At 31.1% G+C, this 22,059-nt stretch overlaps 1 protein-coding gene across 1 annotated transcript in view; it reads right to left on the bottom strand.

Moving 5' to 3' along the window:
- Window positions 1-15,581: 15,581 nt before the first annotated feature.
- The window catches only part of LOC139870745 (uncharacterized), a 109,219-nt gene continuing 102,741 nt past the window's right edge, over window positions 15,582-22,059 (bottom strand). The window contains exons 2-7 of the mRNA XM_071858527.1: window positions 17,283-17,354; window positions 17,132-17,185; window positions 16,816-17,019; window positions 16,227-16,352; window positions 16,061-16,126; window positions 15,582-15,836 (exon numbers count right to left, since the gene is read on the bottom strand). Coding sequence (XP_071714628.1) covers window positions 15,810-15,836; window positions 16,061-16,126; window positions 16,227-16,352; window positions 16,816-17,019; window positions 17,132-17,185; window positions 17,283-17,354 — 549 coding nt within the window. The 3' untranslated portion in view covers window positions 15,582-15,809. The remainder of the gene's footprint in view (window positions 15,837-16,060; window positions 16,127-16,226; window positions 16,353-16,815; window positions 17,020-17,131; window positions 17,186-17,282; window positions 17,355-22,059) is intronic.

Below are 22,059 nucleotides of genomic sequence, written 5' to 3'. Positions count from 1 at the left end.
ATTAAGACCCCAATCGTGGTACATCTTAATTTAATATAATTTATATACTTTGATCTTTTATAGAACAATACTATGTATACCTTCTAATTTTTTGTTTAAATATTTCTTGAAGATCCGATTAAATTAGGAAAACGTATAGTGATTGGTTTGCTGAACATCACCAAGGTATATTACAACTACGTAGAAGATTGATTGGAGAATTCATTGAAGACGACATTCTACCGATTATCGAAAACTATTATCACATTTTTATAGCTTATTTAATATGGAAAAATTTGCTAACTAAATTTGATGTCTTATTACATATGGTAGTTGAATGTGTCATACTCAGCGGTGTATAATGTGGATTGGTAGATTACGTCCAACTGATATGCTACAGGCAAGTACACGAAACTATTTCTTTACCTTATTTATTATTATTGGTTTTATATTAACTATTTTTTCATATTTCAATTTCGAGATTAACATACATTAACTCAATCTTGATTGTGACATTTAATCAACAATCATATTGAAGTTTCTGGACCTCAACTTGAAAAAATGAAATCTTTAACATTTGAAATTACGAACGAAGAGATTACACTTACTACAAAATTTAGAAATTTAGAAGCCACAATATCAAATACTTTAACATGAAAATATTTTGTGAATAAAGGAGACCAAGTGGCCAAGTCAAGTTATTACAATTCTATGTCATTTTTAGTTAAAAAAAAAACTTACTATTATATGCACAAATTTATAGATGAGGTCTACTAAATCGTAAACTTCATACATCATCTAAATAATAATAAAAAAAATTATAATATTATGCATTTTATTACAAATATAATGCTTCAACTCATTATAGGCTGACGAATTACGACAGAAGATTTTCTCATGGATGCACAAAGTACTAACAACAAGACAAAGTGTTATGGCATTATTCACAATTCATGATCATCTAACAAGAATAACTACATTTTTGAATATGTGGGAAAATACAACGAAGATCTGAGATAATCATCCACAATTCTTAATTCAATCGCCTAAAATTACATCATGATATCGGAGATGATTTATTTGCTTTGAATAAAAGCTTTGTTTTTTTATTTATTCGTTAGTACATTTTGAAACTTTAAAAATTTGAATTTTCTATAAAATATTTGGTTTAATGTTCATCATAGACTTATTAATAGTTCGTTAGTATGTTTTGAAACTTTAAAAATTTCAAGCCCCAATAAAACATTTGATTTATTGTTCATTTAGATATAATAATAGTTTTTCAATTTATATATATAATTTTATAACTTAAATGATTAGACCCTTAAAAAATCCCGCGAAACCGCGGGTCTTTAACTAGTATATATATATATATATATATATATATATATATATATATATATATATATATATATATATATATATAGGGGGAGATCAAGGGATAAGTGGTATTTTTGGGATAAGGGGATAGGTAAAATGAGATTTTTATATCTTTTACATTAGAGCTCCAAATTTAAAAATTTTTTTTTTTCTGTAATCTACTGACATTATGTAGATTCGGAATTTTTTTTTTTTCAACAGGAGCTTAAAATGCATCTGATACATGTTAACATTTTTTGAGGTTTTTTTGATTTTTTTTTTAGGATTTAGCCCGATTTAGAGTTTAGGGTTTAGGGGTTAGGGTTTAGAGTTTAAGGTTGAGGGTTAAAGATCCGCGATTTCGCGGGTTTTATGAAATGATGATATTTTAAGATAATCTTTAACTATGATAAAACAAATAAACAATATAATATTTTGAAAGTTCAAATGTAAATAAATGATGTTCAAATTAAAGTAACCGACTTAATAACAACTCAATAATCAAATAAACGATGTCTTATAGTTGTTATATATCACATAAAATATAAAGTTACAAAGTACCTGTTTTAGAAAGTTAATTTTTTAGTTGTATTTCCTTGTTAAGTTGTGCACTTTGTGTTCCAATTTAGATAATCATGTCTACAAATTAACATACATATCAGTATGTTTAATACCGGAGAATTCTCAAAATTAAAAAATTAAAATCCTAACAACGATGTATTTAAAAGATGTGCATATATATATAAAAGATGTGCATACCATGCTGGTGTCCTTTGCTTTTCTCCTGTTATGCTAGGAAGGGTACCCGAGTAGCAGTTGCAATTAAATATGGAGTACTTATAAGTGGTGAGAATTCGATGTTCCCTTATCTCCACCCTTGAATCACTACACCATCTTCTAATTCTATTCGTAGCCGATCAAACTCTTGAAGTACAGTCCAATATTGCCCTTTGATCAGTTCCCTAGCTAAATCTATTTCTATGTATAATTTGTAAGTCACATCTCCAAATTAAAATTACTGGCTATTTCACAAAACAATAAATATTAGAAGAATGCTAACAGAGATGAAAAAATGGGCGGGTCGAGTAAATATGTTATATTAGGATGATTTAAAACACTCTATCTTTAACATGTTTATAACTAATTCATATGACAAATAAGACTAATAATTTTATTATCATTCCAATAGTAATTTATGAATTTCATGATAAGGCATTACAGAATATACTTTGTGCAACTTGTGATAAGTTGACATGTTTCCCCGCTCTCTTATACAAATATATACATGTTCAAAGGGTAAATCACTTGATTTCTTTCTTTGATTTAATTTTCAAATTCTTTTTCACCTTAAACTGTAATGGAGACTTGATGGCTTCTTGAGATGATGTCCATGATCCTGCAGATACACATACACAATGCTGGGAGTACATCAACGAATTACAGCAAAGAATGCTAAGTCAAACTAACTCAACTCATAAATAATTATAGTAAAAATACATCATAATATACATAATATACAAATTACATATTTAATTAGTAAAACCAATGTATAGATTACAAATCACATATAATAATATTAGGTTAATCCTAACCTAAACCCTAAACACTATAATCTAACCATACACCCTAAAATCTAAACCCTACACCTTAAACCCTAAACACTTCTATATCCTTTGATTTAAAAACTAAATCTAAACCCTAACCCTAAACCCTAACCTAAACCCTGACCTAAACCATAAATCTAAGCCCTAAACTCTAAACCCTAAATCCTAAATCTAAACCTAAGCTCTAAACCCGAAACATAAACTCTAAACCCTACACCATAAACCCTAACCTAACCCCTAAAAACTTTAAACCCTAACCCTAAACCCTTACCCCTAACCTAAACGCTAAATCTAAACCTAAAAACCTAAAACTAAACTCTAAACCCTAAAATCTAAACTCAAAACTCTAAATCTAAACCATAAATCCAAACCTAAACCCTAACCTAAACGCTAAACGCTAAATCTAAACCCTAAACCTAACCTCTAAACCCTACACTCTAAATCTAAACCCTAAATCCTGAACCCTAACCTAAACCCTGAAACTCTAAACCCTAACCCTAAACCCTAAGCCCTAAAATATAAACCCTAAACCCTAGAATCTAAACCCAAAACCCAAAACCCTAAACCCTAAATTTAAACCCAAAACCCTAAACTTTAAACCATACACCCTAAACCCTAACCTAACCCTTAAAAACTCTAAACCCTAAGCCCTAAAATATAAACTATAAATCCTAGAATCTAAACCGTAAACCTAAACCCTAAATTTAAACCCAAAACCCTACACCCTAGAATCTAAACCTTAAACCATAACCTAAATCCTAAATCTAAACCAAAAACCCTAAACCTAAACTCTAAACCCTAAAATATAAACCCAAAAGCCTAAATCTAAACCCTAAACCCAAAGCTAAACCCTAAAATCTAAACCCTATACCCTAAACCTAAACTTTAAACCCTAAATCTAAACCATAAACCTAAACCCTAAGCCCTAAAATCTAAACCCTAAACCCTAACCTAAACCATAAACCCTAAATCTAAACCCAAAATCCTAAACCTTAAACCCTAAACTCTAAATCTAAACCCAAAACTCTAACCCTAAACTCTAAATCTAAACCCTAAACTCTAAACAGTAAACCCTGAATCTAAAACCCTAAACCTAAACTCCAAACCCTAAAAATTCTAAACCCTAACCCTAAACCCTAAAATATAAACCCTAGAATCTAAACCCTAAATCTAAACCCAAAATCCTAAATCTAAACCCAAAACCCTACACCTAAACTCTAAACACTAAAATTTATACCCTAAACCCTAAATCTAAACCTTAAACCCTTAACGTAAACTCTAAACCCTAAATCTAAACCCTAAACGTAAACTCTACAATATTTTAAAGAATAAATAGAAAGCATTCTTGGTAAACCCAAGCCATGGTGCAAAATATTTGCCAATTCTATCCATACACATTTTGACCAGTTGGCCTGGAATCTTCAAGTCCAATTAAGAATCTTTTGCTCAGCTTATTCTCAGAATGTAAATATTGCAACAACTGTGCTTATGGAACAACAAAAGGATTAGAAATATTGGCAACAGTAACAAACTTCACAATGCAGATAAAAAATACCTGGCAATCGATTGTGACGGTGGAGATGGCGGCAACTGTGGCGATAGAGGCCACAACTGTTATGGTGGTGGTTGGTGTTTTAACGCCACAAATATTAACCTTTACCCCATATAAACAATCGATTTTGCAAAAGCTGGAACCATTAATGGATTAAAAGGGTCGAAACAATTGCAGGAAGCACGCACAAATCTCCCGAAGCAAAAATCACCCAAGTAATCGCTGTCAATTTCTCGTCCATAGTTGAATAAATAGTTACACATTATAAAAATATATGTATATTTTATTTAGTTACATATCACATAATTGATAGAATAAAAGAATAACAATCTCTAAACATATTTCTTAGTGTTTGAAGAACCGCAAATTCGCGGGGTCTTAAGGAGTTAATGTAATGACGATGCTGGATAACGATAGTTGCGATGTAATAGTAATGAAAGACAAAAGTAAACTATCTATATTAAGAGACAAAATATCGAATGAATTACTTCATTAGAATTAAATAACCACGGTAAAGTAAAAAACAATAATAAGAATTTGATTGTCTACAACAATGAGTAGGATGGATAATATGTACTCCCATTGTGATAACCCGTCCTAATCCATCCGGACGAATTCCATATCGATTATAAATGATTCATAACAGTTGATTACATCGCGAGGTACTTGACCTCTATATGATACATTTTTACAAACATTGCATTCGTTTTTGAAAAGACAATCTTTCATTACATCGAAAGTTGACGACATGCATACCATCTCATAATATATCCAACTATAATTGACTTAATAATAATCTTGATGAACTCGACGACTCGAATGCAACGTCTTTTGAAATACGTCATGAATGACTCCAAGTAATATCTCTATAATGAGCAAATGCACAGCGGAAGATTTCTTTAATACCTGAGAATAAACATGCTTTAAAGTGTCAACCAAAAGGTTGGTGAGTTCATAGATTTGTCAAAAAAATAACATTTCAATCATTTTAATAGGCCACAAGATTTCATTTAATTAAATGCGCAGGATAATCATCTGCAAATAAAAATCATTCATACGCTGGAGCGACTAGAATTCAATAATAATGATATATAGGCCACATAATTTAGATCTCTTCGGATATCCGGTATACACAATAATAATTAAGATCTCTTCGGATATCCGGTATACACAATAATACATCAGTCCTAAATACATCAGTCATAGAATGTCATGTTATGAAATTGTGCCTATCTTGTCAAACATTTAAAAAGTTGTGCATGTATTCTCAGTCCTAAAAATATATTGTAAAAGAGTATAAGGGAATCAAATGAACTCACCTAATGTATTTTGCAGTAAAAATATATATGACTATATTGACAATGCAGGGTTGGCCTCGGATTCACGAACCTCAATGTGATAAGCCTAAAAAAAATGCTTATGCCCACGCCCGGGCTTGAACTCGTGACCTCCCGTTACTTGAAACCATACCAAACCACTCCAATACCCATTCATTTCTATTTAAATTTGTAACCCATTTATATTTAATCCAATTATGCACAAATGGAAGCCCAACAAAAGCTGGGTCACGGCCCATTACCACGGCCCAAGTTTACACAGCATTTTAAAAAAAGAAAATAAATGTATTAGCCTGGTTTTGATCCCACGACCTCTCGGATAACGAAAGCTTCCCAAACCATTGAACCACTCGATCAATTCTTGTAATGAATCGTTCGTTTAATAACTTAACTATGCTAAACTGTTTGTCATCTTCAATCATATGCATCACCATCCCCTTCGTTTGTTAATAGCAGCAGTGAGCACCTTTTTCTCTTAATTATTTCTTCATCATCAAAGAATCATAACCGGGTCATCATCTCTGATTATCATACATCATCATCGTTTTATGACATCATAACCATCATTCGTTTACAATCATCATCATCAATCTTATGTCATAACCATCTCGTTCGTCTCGTTGTTTGTCATCACAACATCCTGTATCATTATCATCGAGCATCATAATAATCATCACTAATATCAAAATTTTATCGATTTATCATTACCAACATCATTTACGTTTTTCAATCATCATCTACGTTCTTCCATCATCAAATCACCATTACATAATCATTGTGATCCTTATTTTATAGAACCAGGAACAGGAACACGAAACAGTGACATCAACACCAACCCGTCACTATTCATCATCTTCAACATCGGACCTCATCATCATCTTTCTTCTCTTTTATTCGTAAACTAGAACGGGTACAAGGTATATGCAGAATCAGTGTGATGATAGCAACAAAGGAATCATTGAAACAGAAATATCTCGCAGCAACAATCTAAGAAAGAGAGAAAGAAATTTAGGGAGAGAAGAAGAGAGAGAGAGAAAAAAAATAAGGGAGTGAAAGATGGTGGCTAGTGAGGCGACCAACGACAGCAGCAGCAGTTGCTGCAAGTGAAGTTTCTCAGCTGCAAAGTAGAGGTGACTTATGGGGGTGATGATTGTTACGGTTGGTGCTCGACAATCAAAAAAAAAATAATACGTACGGTGGTTGGTGATCGACGATGGATGGTGATGGTTGAGGGTTGTTGAGAGTTAGGGTGATGGTGGCAGTGGTGTCGGGTGGCGGCAGTGAAGGAGTGCCGTGGTTGTTTGTGTCTTCAAACTCACTTTCTCTCTACGTATATATATATATATATATATATATATATATATATATATATATATATATATATATATATATATATAGAGTTATGTGTTATATAATACGGAGTAGTTATAATATTAATATTAATAATTAATAATAATTATAATAATAATTAATAATGTCAAGTTGGATCAAAAGGGGAACCAGTATTACATATCCGTGAATATGCAGAAGCCGCCTCTATTATAGATTTATTTTCCACTTGATTTCGTGATCCGTTGTTAATCAGTGGCGGACAAAAGTTCTCGGAAAAATTCCATATTTTTAATTTAACTTTATTTATTTATTTTGGTCATTATGGTATAAATTTTGATCATTAATTCAATAAATAAAAATTACATCAACTGTCCCTCTCATTTATGGGTAAAATATAAAAAGTGTTAAAATTAAATAACTAGATCCTAAATACAATTTTAGTAAGTCTAAAATTTATAGAACTCAGTTTCGGATCACCGTTAATTTTTTTAAAATCACATAAGTTCTTTCTTAACTCATTTACTATTCATTTAATAATAGTTGAGCGTTACCATCGTTTAAGAACTAAATTCGAAATCAAAAAATATATATTTAATATACTTTATTTATATACATAGATAAGTTTCATATATTAATTATCATAATATCATATTTTTTTATTTTATTTTATATACTTAGATTTAATAACAACAACATATAATATTTCAAATTATATCTCAAATTGTTATTATATATATTCATATGTTTAAATATTTATGTATCTATTTACAAATAGTGGTTCGTGAATCGTTGAGGATTGGTCAAAGGTCAAATGATATAATGAAATAGTTTCAAAGTTTTTCGGGACTCAATATTACAGTCTTTGCTTATCGTGTCAAAACCATATAAAGATTAATTTTAAATTTGATCGAAAATTTCCGGGTCATCACAGTACCTATCCGTTAAAGAAATTTCATCCCGGAATTTGAGTGTGGTCGTCATGGTTAACAATAAAAATGTTTTCATGACGAATATGAGTCGATACATAGGGTTTTATCATTATTGAGAAATATGAATAAAACAATTCAATTATATGAAGCGTACAAGTGAAGCTGTCACAAAAGAGTGAAATGAAGAAAATAGAGGTTCGTCGTAACTTTTGACGTAGTCAGATTTGAATTCCAGAATTCGCGAAATTTAAAAGAAAATCTTCGAAATCTAAAAGATTTGATTCTTCGATGAATAAGGAAATTAAGATCTCTATATTTAAATACGATGATCTGCCTCGATTACTCTGTCTGATATATCCATTATAAATTAAGCTCTTCCGTTCCATTATTCTCACCATTCCTATACTTTCTTCCTTAGTTCATACATCTCAAAGATTGTGAAAATGCTTAATCCAGTTCTGATCCTTGTCCTCATCCTTACTATCGCAACAATTATTCTCCTTTTCCAACTTCCACCAGAGGAATCTGTTTTCTTTTATTTCGCCCTTGGGGTTATAGTGTTTTTAATCCTCCCGTGTCTTTATGTTGCGATAAACATTGATATACACGGTTTGTAATTTATGTGTTGTTATCGGGCTTTATATTCTCCCTTATATTTCGAAGCTCTATGTTTTTGTTTTCTCTTCCCGACTTCAAGTCAAGCGAATAATGGTCCAGAATTTGTAGATATAGAGTTTCAAATGATTATAATGTTCTAAGCAGGAAGGAACGTGATAGCACGATTTGATTTTCAAATTTATCAATATCACGGAAGATAGAACCATCAAGAATACATTTTCTTGATATGTTCATGAGTTAATTAGAATGAAAGAGTTATGTAACATGGCACATGATGACGTTATGATCTGTGAATCGTCATGCTCTAATAGAACTTTCAGCATGAATTACTGTAATATAATCACGTTGGCCGGGCGTCATTATATTATACTAACTCATGCTCAAATTCTTAACACTTCTCCAGAAATCATTCGTAATTTATATTTAGATTTTACAGAAGTTTCCAATATAATGGAATACAAAAAGCACGAAGAGGTATACAATTTCGGACGAGAATATTTATGAAAATATCCTCAGAATATCGAAGATATTTATGATGATATTCTGGAATTTCTAAGTTCGAAGGTGGATGAAGAAAGATTTTCCGCAAGATTTTAATATGACTTCGGAACAAGATATTCTCTAAAGAATTCGGCGGATCCAGAATTACCCGGATTCTTTGAATATAGGGTTTGGTCCTTGTATTTTTCCTTGGTCTCCTTCATGGTTAGCTCAATCCGTTTTTCAGTACCAAATTTTCTATCGAGCGTTCCCTAACACTCCATTCTTTATCATCAACCTCTTGGCCATTTAGGCCATCTACAATTTTTACTATTTTGTCTGCATTTAATGCAACCATATTTGAATCATCGGTTATCAATCCGAGGTGTTTTCAGGAGAATTGTGCTTTTAGATGATTAAACGCTGATGGTAAGATGGTGGAATAAAAATGGTTTCCCGGTAACAATAAATGAGCACGCATATATATCAAAGTTATAATAAGGCAAACCCGAATGGAAGTTGAAGTTGACTTTCTGGAGCTGTGACAAAATTGGCTACTTTGAAAAGGGATTGTCAAGTGATTTTTCGGTAATAACAACGCCAAAGGTGCTAGCACAGATACGTGTTAAACGTTTGCTCAGGTTCCGAGTGTTTTTCAGGTGCATAACTATGCATAAATCTTTCCTTCCGTAGATGAAGTGCGGTTGATTCATCCTCCCGATTGAGGTGTTTTCAAGAATCATGAAAGGTTTGAATCGCAGATTGTAATTGTCAAGATACAAATGAGGTTTAAGATGAAATCAAGTGGCAAACTTGAAGAATTGTTTAGTTTCATATGTTATAATCAATATTTTAATTCATTTTAATTGTCCAAAGTTGGCAGTTCACAGTCGATAGTCCACAGTTAACAGTCTAATAATTCATATATAGTTTAATATATAATATTCGAATTAATTAATATGTATCGTGACCCGTGTACATGTCTCAGACTCGATCACAACTCAAACTATATATATTATTGTAGAATCAACCTCAACCCTGTATAGCCAACTCCAGCATTACTGCATATAGAGTGTCTATGGTTATTCCAAATAATATATATAGATGCGTCGATATGATATGTCAAAACCTTGTATACGTGTCCCGATATTTAAAGTGCGTAAAAATAAATAACAAAAATTAAATGACGATAAATAAAATTGTGAGAATATAAATTGCGATAAATAAAATGTAATCAGTTTGCTAGGAACAGTTAGCTGGAACAGTTAGCGTAGATTCTTAACAAAATTTCTCATAGTTAATTCGTTTGTTTCTAACAAATTTTATTTTGTTCAATGTTTCTTCATTTTCCACTTGTTGGATTCTGATAAATCAAAATCCAAATATGAAATTGAATAAAAATGGTTATTTTGTGGTGAACGAATTCGTATATCTATAGATGTAAGTAAGATAGTAAATGGACGTTGAATCAGATTCGAAGATTGTACAATGTAACTTATTAATGTGGAATTTAAATATTCCTCGGGTATTACCTACCCGTTAAAATATTTTCAACATTAACAGTTTGTACAAAAGAATTTTTAATTAGAATCTTTATGAAAACATGTATACACATATAATTTTCTTCAGATGTAATCATGGATCTAATGAGTTAATAAGATATTAATCTCATTTGGCTTTCAAGTTGAGTTAGAATAAGTAATCTCTAAAACTATTAGGATTCACATATTCGTCGCAGAATATTAATGAAGTTATGGATCAATACTTCATCGTTTATTGTTCTTGGTACTCCTTGGTATCTATGGTGCGTATGATGTTGATGCTCGTGGGACAGATTGTGGTGTTGAGGTGTGGGATGCGGATGTTGCTGTTGGTGATACTGGTTATGCTGCTGGTGCTGCTGATGGTGCTGCTGCTGGTGCTTGTAACCTTTGCACCATATTCTCCAAAGCCACTACCCGAGCGCGAAGCTCGTTGACTTCTTCTACTACACCGGGGTGACTGTCGGTTATGACGAACGGGTAAATAAGATCTAGGATTTGGTATAGTATATGATTGTGACGAGATACTCTGGAAATGAGAGAGAAAATGGTGTTTCGGACAGGTTCGCCGGTAAGTGCTTCAGGTTCATCGTTAAGAGGTGAATTCGGTTGGTGGAAGGAATCACCTTCTTCTTGCCTCTAATGATTAAGTAGGCTATGAACCCATCCCCAATTTATCCAGAACTGGTGATGACTAATTGGTTGATCCATTCCGGTTGCACTGTCTTCAGCGCTCGAGTCAAAATCCATATCAGAATCCGAGGGACTTGAACTAGTGGCGAGTTCTATTTCATAAGATTAGATAAAGGGTTCTCGATATGAAATGAATTTCGGATATCGGATGATATTCTAATTACATAGAATACCTATATATAGTACCGAAGATCCCGTGAATTACGGAGGAAATTAAGGAAACGTGTCAGACCAGATTTAATGTGATGGAATATGAATTTGTCTGTACATCATCTATGCAATAATTACAATAAGACGTGTCGAGGCTGGCAATGAAACGTAGATATTTTTCGAGAAATGGTGGTAAGCAAAAACTTTTGACATGCAGACCAGGTTCAAGTCTAGACTCATTAATATAACTTAACAACTACTAGGTCGAAGTCCAGACTCATTAATGCATCCTAACAACTACTAGTTAGACATACTAATGCAAGACCTGGTTCGCTACGACCATCGCTCTGATACCAACTGTGATAAACCATCCTAATCCATCCGGACGAAGTCCATATCGATTATAAATGATTCATAACAGTTGATTACATCGCGAGGTACTTGACCTCTATATGATACATTTTTACAAACATTGCATTCGTTTTTGAAAAGACAATCTTTCATTACATCGAAAGTTGACTACATGCATACCATCTCATAATATATCCAACTATAACTGACTTAATAATAATCTTGATGAACTCAACGACTCGAATGCAACGTCTTTTGAAATACGTCATGAATGACTCCAAGTAATATCTCTATAATGAGCAAATGCACAGCGGAAGATTTCTTTAATACCTGAGAATAAACATGCTTTAAAGTGTCAACCAAAAGGTTGGCGAGTTCATAGAGTTGTCAAAAAAATAACATTTCAATCATTTTAATAGGCCACAAGATTTCATTTAATTAAATGCGCAGGATAATCATCTGCAAATAAAAATCATTCATACGCTGGAGCGACTAGAATTCAATAATAATGATATACAGGCCACATAATTTAGATCTCTTCAGATATCCGGTATACACAATAATAATTAAGATCTCTTCGGATATCCGGTATACACAATAATACATCAGTCCTAAATACATCAGTCGTAGAATGTCATGTTATGAAATTGTGCCTATCTTGTCAAACATTTAAAAAGTTGCGCATGTATTCTCAGTCCCAAAAATATATTGTAAAAGAGTAGAAGGGAATCAAATGAACTCACCTAATGTATTTTGTAGTAAAAATACATATGACTATATTGACAATGCAGGGTTGACCTCGGATTCACGAACCTCAATGTGATAAGCCTAAAAAAAACGCTTATGCCTACGCCCGGGCTTGAACTCGTGACCTCCCGTTACTTGACACCATACCAAACCACTCCAATACCCATTCATTTCTATTTAAATTTGTAACCCATTTATATTTAATCCAATTATGCACAAATGGAAGCCCAACAAAAGCTGGGTCACGGCCCATTACCACGGCCCAAGTTTACACAGCATTTTAAAAAAAGAAAATAAATGTATTAGCCTGGTTTCGATCCCACGACCTCTCGGATAACGAAAGCTTCCCAAACCATTGAACCACTCGATCAATTCTTGTAATGAATTGTTCGTTTAATAACTTAACTATGCTAAACTGTTTGTCATCTTCAATCATAAGCATCACCATCCCCTTCGTTTGTTAATAGCAGCAGTGAGCACCTTTTTCTTTTAATTATTTCTTCATCATCAAAGAATCATAACCGGGTCATCATCTCCGATTATCATACATCATCATCATCGTTTTATGACATCATAACCATCATTCGTTTACAATCATCATCATCAATCTTATGTCATAACCATCTCGTTCGTCTCGTTGTTTGTCATCACAACATCCTGTATCATTATCATTGAGCATCATAATAATCATCACTAATATCAAAATTTTATCGATTTATCATTACCAACATCATTTACGTTTTTCAATCATCATCTACGTTCTTCCATCGTCAAATCTCCATTACATAATCATTGTGATCCTTATTTTATAGAACTAGGAACAGGAACACGAAACAGTGACATCAACACCAACCCGTCACTATTCATCATCTTCAACATCGGACCTCATCATCATCTTGCTTCTCTTTTATTCGTAAACTGGAACGGGTACAAGGTATATGCAGAAGCAGTGTGATGATAGCAACAAAGGAATCATTGAAACAGAAATATCTCGCAGCAACAATCTAAGAAAGAGAGAAAGAAATTTAGGGAGAGAAGAAGAGAGAGAGAAAAAAAATAAGGGAGTGAAAGATGGTGGCTAGTGGGGCGACCAACGACAGCAGCAGCAGTTGCTCGACAATCAAAAATAATAATAATACGTACGGTGGTTGGTGATCAACGATGGATGGTGATGGTTGAGGGTTGTTGAGAGTTAGGGTGATGGTGGCAGTGGTGTCGGGTGGCGGCAGTGAAGGAGTGTCGTGGTTGTTTGTGTCTTCAAACTCACTTTCTCTCTACGTGTATATATATATATGTATATATGTATATATATATATATATATATATATATATATATATATATATATAGAGTTATGTGTTATATAATAGTTATAATATTAATATTAATAATTAATAATAATTATAATAATAATTAATAATGTCAAGTTGGATCAAAAGGGGAACCAGTATTACATATCCGTGAATATACAGAAGCCGCCTCTATTATAGATTTATTTTCCACTTGATTTCGTGATCCGTTGTTAATCAGTGGTGGACAAAAGTTCTCGGAAAAATCCCATATTTTTAATTTAACTATATTTATTTATTTTGGTCATTATGGTATAAATTTTGATCATTAATTCAATAAATAAAAATTACATCAACTGTCTCTCTTATTTATGGATAAAATATAAAAAGTGTTAAAATTAAATAACTAGATCCTAAATACAATTTTAGTAAGCCTAAAATTTATAGAACTCCGTTTCGGATCACCGTTAATTTTTTAAAATCACATAAATTCTTTCTTAACTCATTTACTATTCATTTAATAATAGTTGAGCGTTACCATCGTTTACGAACTAAATTCGAAATCACAAAATATATATTTAATATACTTTATTTTTATACATAGATATGTTTCATATATTAATTATCATAATATCATATTTTTTATTTTATTTTATATACTTAGATTTAATAACAACAACATATAATATTTCAAATTATATCTCAAATTGTTATTATATATATTCATATGTTTAAATATTTATGTATCTATTTACAAATAGTGGTTCGTGAATCGTTGAGGATTGGTCAAAGGTCAAATGATATAATGAAATAGTTTCAAAGTTTTTCGAGACTCAATATTACAGTCTTTGCTTATCGTGTCGAAACCATATAAAGATTAAGTTTAAATTTGATCGGAAATTTCCGGGTCGTCACACCCATAGCTTGTTGTCTTGGGATGATTATCTTTCGGATCTCCTTTAAAGCATTTTCACCTAGCTGATTTGCCTGTAAAATAAATAAACAATTCCTTATGATATACATGTGTAATGTAATGTGACTTACTAACATAATCTGGTATGTTCAAGACATAATCTAAAACAGAAGCTTATGCTCATTACACAAATGGTCTTCAATTAACTAACCCATGTAACCCGCCCAATTTATCATTTGTACTAAGTACATACATAAACATTTGATTTGTTTTTGGTAGGGTTCTACTACTAAACGAATTTAATTGTCTTGTACCACTAAAACAAAAAGTAGTTGAAAACTGATTTCGATTACTTATTTCTTTTAATGTATTATTAAGTAAAAATAGACAAAAGTAGATCACAAATAGCAGATTGATCATCACACGGAGTTCATATATTTAGATACCGCAAGTATAGTCACATACTTTATTTATTCTCAATAAATAGGTAAATAATTAGAATGACTGATTTACGTGTTTCATGATTATTTCTCAATGAATACCTGATATTACATATTACAGTTGATAATGCAAATGGATTAAAGTCATCACGAAAATGATTCCCATATTACAATTGTTGTTGATGTTATCCTCCGGAGTTCAGGAAATCAACTATTTTACGTTTAAGAACAATTAGACAAATGCACAAAGATTGTAAGCAAATAATACAATTTAAAAACTTTAGTCTCATGATCCATATGCACAAAGATTGTAAGCAAATAATACAATTTAAAAACTTTAGTCTCATGATCGAATAAATACAAGTAAGATATGTTACCAATTTAAAGGAAGAATTACTCCAATAAAACACACATACCGCAATCGTGAAGATTATAATTGCATGGTCAACAACTTTCCCAACACATGTTTCCCATCCATAAACTTTACTTCGCCTTCTTCATCCTTTGTATGCCCAGTTAAGTACCTACCAAATAGTAATTGCAATATAAGATACAGAGAAAAAAGAGTAAAAGAGAACATAAAGTATTAATGACCTGATGAGAAGGATTACAAGAACATATATAGCTACCACACGTCCAACTATACTAATAAATGTCGCTACACCTAGTCCAACTATACCAACAGCCTGCATACATGCATCACAAAATTATATGTGAAAACCAGTCACAAAAGGTGCAAACGGCAAACCTGGACATGATCAAGAACTCCATCACCGTTGACATCAGCATGCAGGCCACCTTCTTGAAGGTGAAGCTAGAAAAGCAAAATTACAGGGTAAATGCAAAGAGATAGAAGGCTTTATATATATATTAATATATTTAAATTTAGATGATTCATTGAATCATCATGTTACCTTGCATAATGTGCGACCGGATGCCAAATGCAAAACCTCAATCCCTTCCTTTTCATGAGCAACCACAACATTAGGTACCCACCAGAGTTGTGTATAATTTGTAATTGTTAGAACATAAGGTGATGCCTGCAACAGTAATAATAACGTGTTTTGTCAAACTAATCATGAGCTTCAGATATTAACAAAAAAAATGACTACAAATTTATCAAACAAATAAGAGAATATAAAAATAAGCCCATGCGAAAAAGGTATTATCTGGCCACATATTTCGGTTCTGAACTCTAGGCCAATTTTCAAACAGATATATAATTACACAATATACTAATATCACACACATTTAAATTATTATATTGCCCCTGTGAACATAACCTTCAAAAGTTTAAGTACAGGGGTATTTTAGTAATTTTGCAACTTAAAATATTTGTTTTAAGAAAATTATTTTTCTTTGGTTTGCTTTTTTCTCTAGTGAAACGGGCCCCACACACCCCTAGTTTTATTACAAAAAACTGGACAATTAAAGACACTACTGTTAGAATGCATGCTATACTGAAAGGTTCACCTAAGCAGATATCATCTGTTAGACTGTTACCTTTTTAGTTTTGGCTGAATTAGCAAAATTTGCAGCTTTACCAATCAAATTTGAAATCTTTTTGGAATCGTCTTTTCCGGGAGGATGGTTTTCCTCGGGTTTGTGGGACGGGTAGTTTGAATTCTTTCCAGGGGTTCTTTTAACTGCCTTCCTTTTGTGGCGCCTAAAGTGGGCCAGCTTTAACATTGTATCCTCCCGCCTATCCTGATCGAGAAGGGAACTTGTTAGGTGATATTAAATTAGTAAAAAAGGGAAAATGACGAGCAAACCATTTCCAAAAACGCAAAAACCAAAAATAAAGGCCGTGTAAACCCACCCAGTGATGCGGCATAGTTCCAAGGACAGATTCTATGAATTCCCTGCATTCAAACTATTATTGAAAAATGTTGAGCCACATTTTTAGTAACAGACAAATTAAGTATTGAGTAGCATTATAATATTATTAAGGTATATTGTAATTTTAGTACCTCTCCTGGTTGACGCCTATTAAGAGCATGAACATCAAGCTTATAATTATGTTTTGCTAAAAACTCTAAACCCTAATTTTTAGTACCGTTCGTTTAAAAACTCGTTTTAAAACTCTAATTTCTAAACCCTAAACCTTAATTTCTAAACCCTAATTACTAAACCCTAATTGCTAAACCCTAAACACAGTTTTTTTTAATCAAAAGTCATTTTTTCTTTATTTTTTTGTTAAGATGCATCTGCTGCATGAAAGGCAGTTAAAATGCATCAAACAGCGGATAACATGCATCAGATACATCTTAACGCTCCAGTTGAAAAAAAAAAAAAATTCTGAATCTACACAATGTCAGTAAATACCAACAAACTTTTTTTTTTAAAAATCGGAGCTGCAGAACTCAAGATATAAAAATCACAAAATCACTTATCCCCTTATCCCATCAAGTACCACTTAGCGCTGGATCCTTACCCTATATATATATATATATCATATCAATTGTAGCAGGAAAAAAAGGTAACAGTCTAACAGTCTAACAGATGATTATGTGGCAATTATCACGTTCACATAATTCAATGGTGGCAATTATCACGTCCACATAATTCATTCGAGGAATGTTTTGCATGTGTCTATCTCGTCAAACATTTATAAAAGCATTTCATGTATTCGCAGTTTAAAATGTATTTCAAAAGCATTTAATAAAGCAGTTGTAAAAGTAGCGCATGTATTCTCAGTCCCAAAAATGTAAAGAGTAAAAGGAAATCAAATGAACTCACGCATATAAATAATTGTAAAACAGTTAATAAAGCATTTGCATGTATTCTCAGCCCAAAAAATGTAATGAGTAAAAAGGTAGCAAATGAAACTCATCATACTGTATTTTGTAGTAAAAATACTTATGACGTCATTTAACAAGTGTAGGGTTGACCTCGGATTCACGAACCTATATTCAATCGTGTATATTAACACATGTAATGGTAATCGAAATTTTTTATATTTTGATTAGTGATTTAATTATTATTTTAATAAATTATATGTTTTATCAATAAATAATTTAAATATTTCTATTTTATGTATTTTAACTAAATAATTAGTATTTATTATAAAACTTTAATATAGATATGTTATATGTATTAACTATAGTGTTTATATAACTAAAAATCATTTGATAAAATAGTATTAATAATATTAAATAAAAAGTTGTATTATTTTATAATATTAATATTAGTAAATATACTTAATAATGATAATAATAATAATAATTATGATTCTATAAAATAATAATACTTATAATAATAGTTTTTTTATTTATTATAACCATACTTATAATAATAATGAAAATGATGATTTTAATAAAAATAGCTTTGTTAATAATAATAATAATTTTTTTTTAAAATAAATATTTTGATAACAATGCTAATAATGGTATTAATAATAATAATAATAATAATAATAATAATAATAATAATAATAATAATAATAATAATAATAATAATAATAATAATAATAATAATAGTAATGATAATCATAATACTCATTTTAATGCTAATAATAATAAGTATAATATTTATGTTAGCATAGTAATAATAATAATAATAATAATAATAATAATAATAATAATAATAATAATAATAATAATAATAATAATAATAATAATAATAATAATAATAATAATCATAATAATAACAACAATCATAATAATAATAATAATAATAATAATAATAATAATAATAATAATAATAATAATAATAATAATAATAATAATAATTAGAATAATAATAATAATAATAATAATAATAATAATAATAATAATAATAATAATAATAATAATAATATAACTTAATTATCTCAGAAGCTCTTCTTTAAAAAAAAATGTCCCAAACAAGGCTCGAACCCTTGATCTCTCACTAACCCGATAATATCCTTAACCACTCCTCTGATCGCGCTTTTTCTGATTCAATTCATAAACTAAATCTATTTAACATCATCATGAGATTATCATCACCATCGACATCATTTTCATAACCATCGTGCCATACTACTTAAATCATCGTGATCATTTTTATCTTTATATCGTCACCATGCCACATCATTTATATCTATACCTAATCATTAAAATCATCGTAATAACTGTCATCTTTATCCTAACATCATTCTTCGTATCATCATGCATATGCACCATCATCTTTATAAAACATTACCATGACTTTACGAAATCCATTTTTTAATATAGTAGATCACGGCCCCATTATAGAAACAAGAACAAGTGGCCTAATCCATATCTAATTCAATAATTTAGATGATATAGTTGTAGTAGGTGACGTAAAGAAAAACTCCTCACCAATTTCATAATTGCATCATCCAAGTGTCATTCTCCATTAACATAACACATAGACATGTTACCGACGACTTTAACAATAATACTTAGTGTGATTAAATAAATAATTAGTAAGATCATGGGTACCCTCTTTTCTTTATACCGTCGGCAACAACAAACAATAAAGGGTCGTTAATTGACACAACTAGGTGATAAGAGTTTGGGGAATGAAATCATGGGTTCATTGTACACCAATTACTGAATAAAAATTCTGCAAGTGATTGGTTGTCTGTTGTAACAGAAAGAATTTACAGCAGAAGCGATTGCAGAAGTGGTAACATAAAACGGTGGTAATACAGCGATGGCTTGGTGGTGATACGATGGAGTTGCAACCGGAACAAGTGAAGATGGTGGCGACTCTTATTTGATTAAAGAAAATGGAAATAGTGATGAGAGTTATGTGGCAATGGTTGGTGGCTGTAAAAAAAAATATAGCAGCAATTAGTAGTGAGCTTGCAACCACCTGAAAAGGAACACCATCAGGCTTGCAGGTTTGTCGATGGTTGGGGTTGCGTCCAGACGGAAACAAGAAACAGAAAAGAGTTTCAGCTTATGCTGTTGTTTTGGCGCAGAAAAATAGAAAGATTAACCGTGTAATGTTTGAGTGGGTTTGTGTTTAAAACAGAAAAGGTATAGCAAACCGTTGATGATGATTGTTGTTCAAGTTTTTGAGATGGTGATCGTACGCATGAGGTAGTGGTGGTGTTTGGGTGTTTATGGTGACCGGTGGTAGTCTTGGTGGTTTGGTTAATCAACAGAACCAAAAATAAAGATATATGTATATGTTCATGGTGAGGGATGATGGTATTTTAAATGGCATTGTGAAGGTTGAGTTATGTACAAATAATAATCGAATATTAGATGCAGTAATTCCTTTTGTTTGTATTCTGAATTGATTCAGACGTTTAACAAATTGGAGACAGGATCAATTCAATCAAGGACTAAATAACAAAAAAAAAAAATTTAAGCTGTAAAAGTGATTAGATTTGTACAATTGAAAATGATACGTAACAGATTGGGGATAGAAACAAAGCATGATACAGTTTGATGAATATCTTGCACTGATTTGGATTCAAGCATAAGACTTTATACCAATTTTATTAATAATTACTACCTCCGTCTCATTCCAATAGTCCAGTATTCTATTTTGGGCTGTCCCAAATTAATAGTCCACTTCCATAAATAGAAAGGAAAGAAGATATTTCATTGGTGGATCTAGAGAGAGAAGATATTTCATTGGTGGAGAAATGAAGTTAGTGGGATTTTCTAAAACTGCGTGTTTTTTGTCTGTGGACTATTGGAATGAGACGGAGGGAGTAATAATTATGATTATATTTACAATAATTTAAATTCAAATAATAATAATATCAATAATAATTAATAATAATAATACTGATAATAAGTTACAATAATAATAATTTTGGTGAATTTGATAATAATAATATTATTAATGATAAAAATGATAAAATATATTATTTTCAAATGATAAAAAAAATAATAATATGATAAGTCTTACTATGGTAGATAATTTATTTTAAATGTAAATTATAGTTTTAATTATTCTCATAGTATATCAATTAATACTTTAAAATTGTTTTGCATATTGTCATATGTATATATATGCTTATCTTAATCGTAAACTACTGTTCGTGAATCGTCGGTATTAGTCAAAAGTCAAATGTATACATGAACACGGTTCAAAGTTTTTGAGATTCAGTTTAACGGACTTTGCTTATCGTGTCGAAACCATATTAAGATCAAGTTTAGATTTGGTCTGAAATTTCCTGGTCGTCACATATATATATATATATATATATATATATATATATATATATATATATATATATATATATATATATATATATATATATATATATATATATATATATATAGAGAGTTCATTACATATTTATGATTTAATTATGACTCAAAGACGAAGTCGAATAAAAAAGGTTGCACATCGGCGGTGACAAATTGACCTTACGAGACAACATGGGGAATGATGAAGTATTTCACATGCAAAATTTAGTGATCTACTTGTCAACGTCTTGGGAACAAAACATTCTATTTTTTTAATCTAATAAATGATTTCCCATTTTGAGATGATCCTGATATAGTTGTAGCTGCAGCCTTCCTACTGAACATGAAAGAGACGAAGCATATGCCAAAAGTGACTGCAACTTTTCACCTACCTGTCAACCAAAGTACAAGAAAGTCTTAGACCAATGGTTAACAGCATGAACCACAAGATTCAAGAGACTCTATAAATATAAAGCCCTCTCTTATGTTTTAGTTAGTGGTGTGAGAGCTTATAAATTGCATCCAGTTTTAGATCTTATTTATGCTTTAGTTTGTTCAAACCTATTGATGTGCATCGCGATTCGATGTCAACGTCCGAGCTCAGAGT

This window comes from Rutidosis leptorrhynchoides, chromosome 10 (assembly GCF_046630445.1).
Source record: "Rutidosis leptorrhynchoides isolate AG116_Rl617_1_P2 chromosome 10, CSIRO_AGI_Rlap_v1, whole genome shotgun sequence".
NCBI lineage: Eukaryota > Viridiplantae > Streptophyta > Magnoliopsida > Asterales > Asteraceae > Rutidosis > Rutidosis leptorrhynchoides.
Note: the sequence above shows the minus strand (reverse complement) of the source record. Positions and strands in the feature narration are given on the sequence as shown.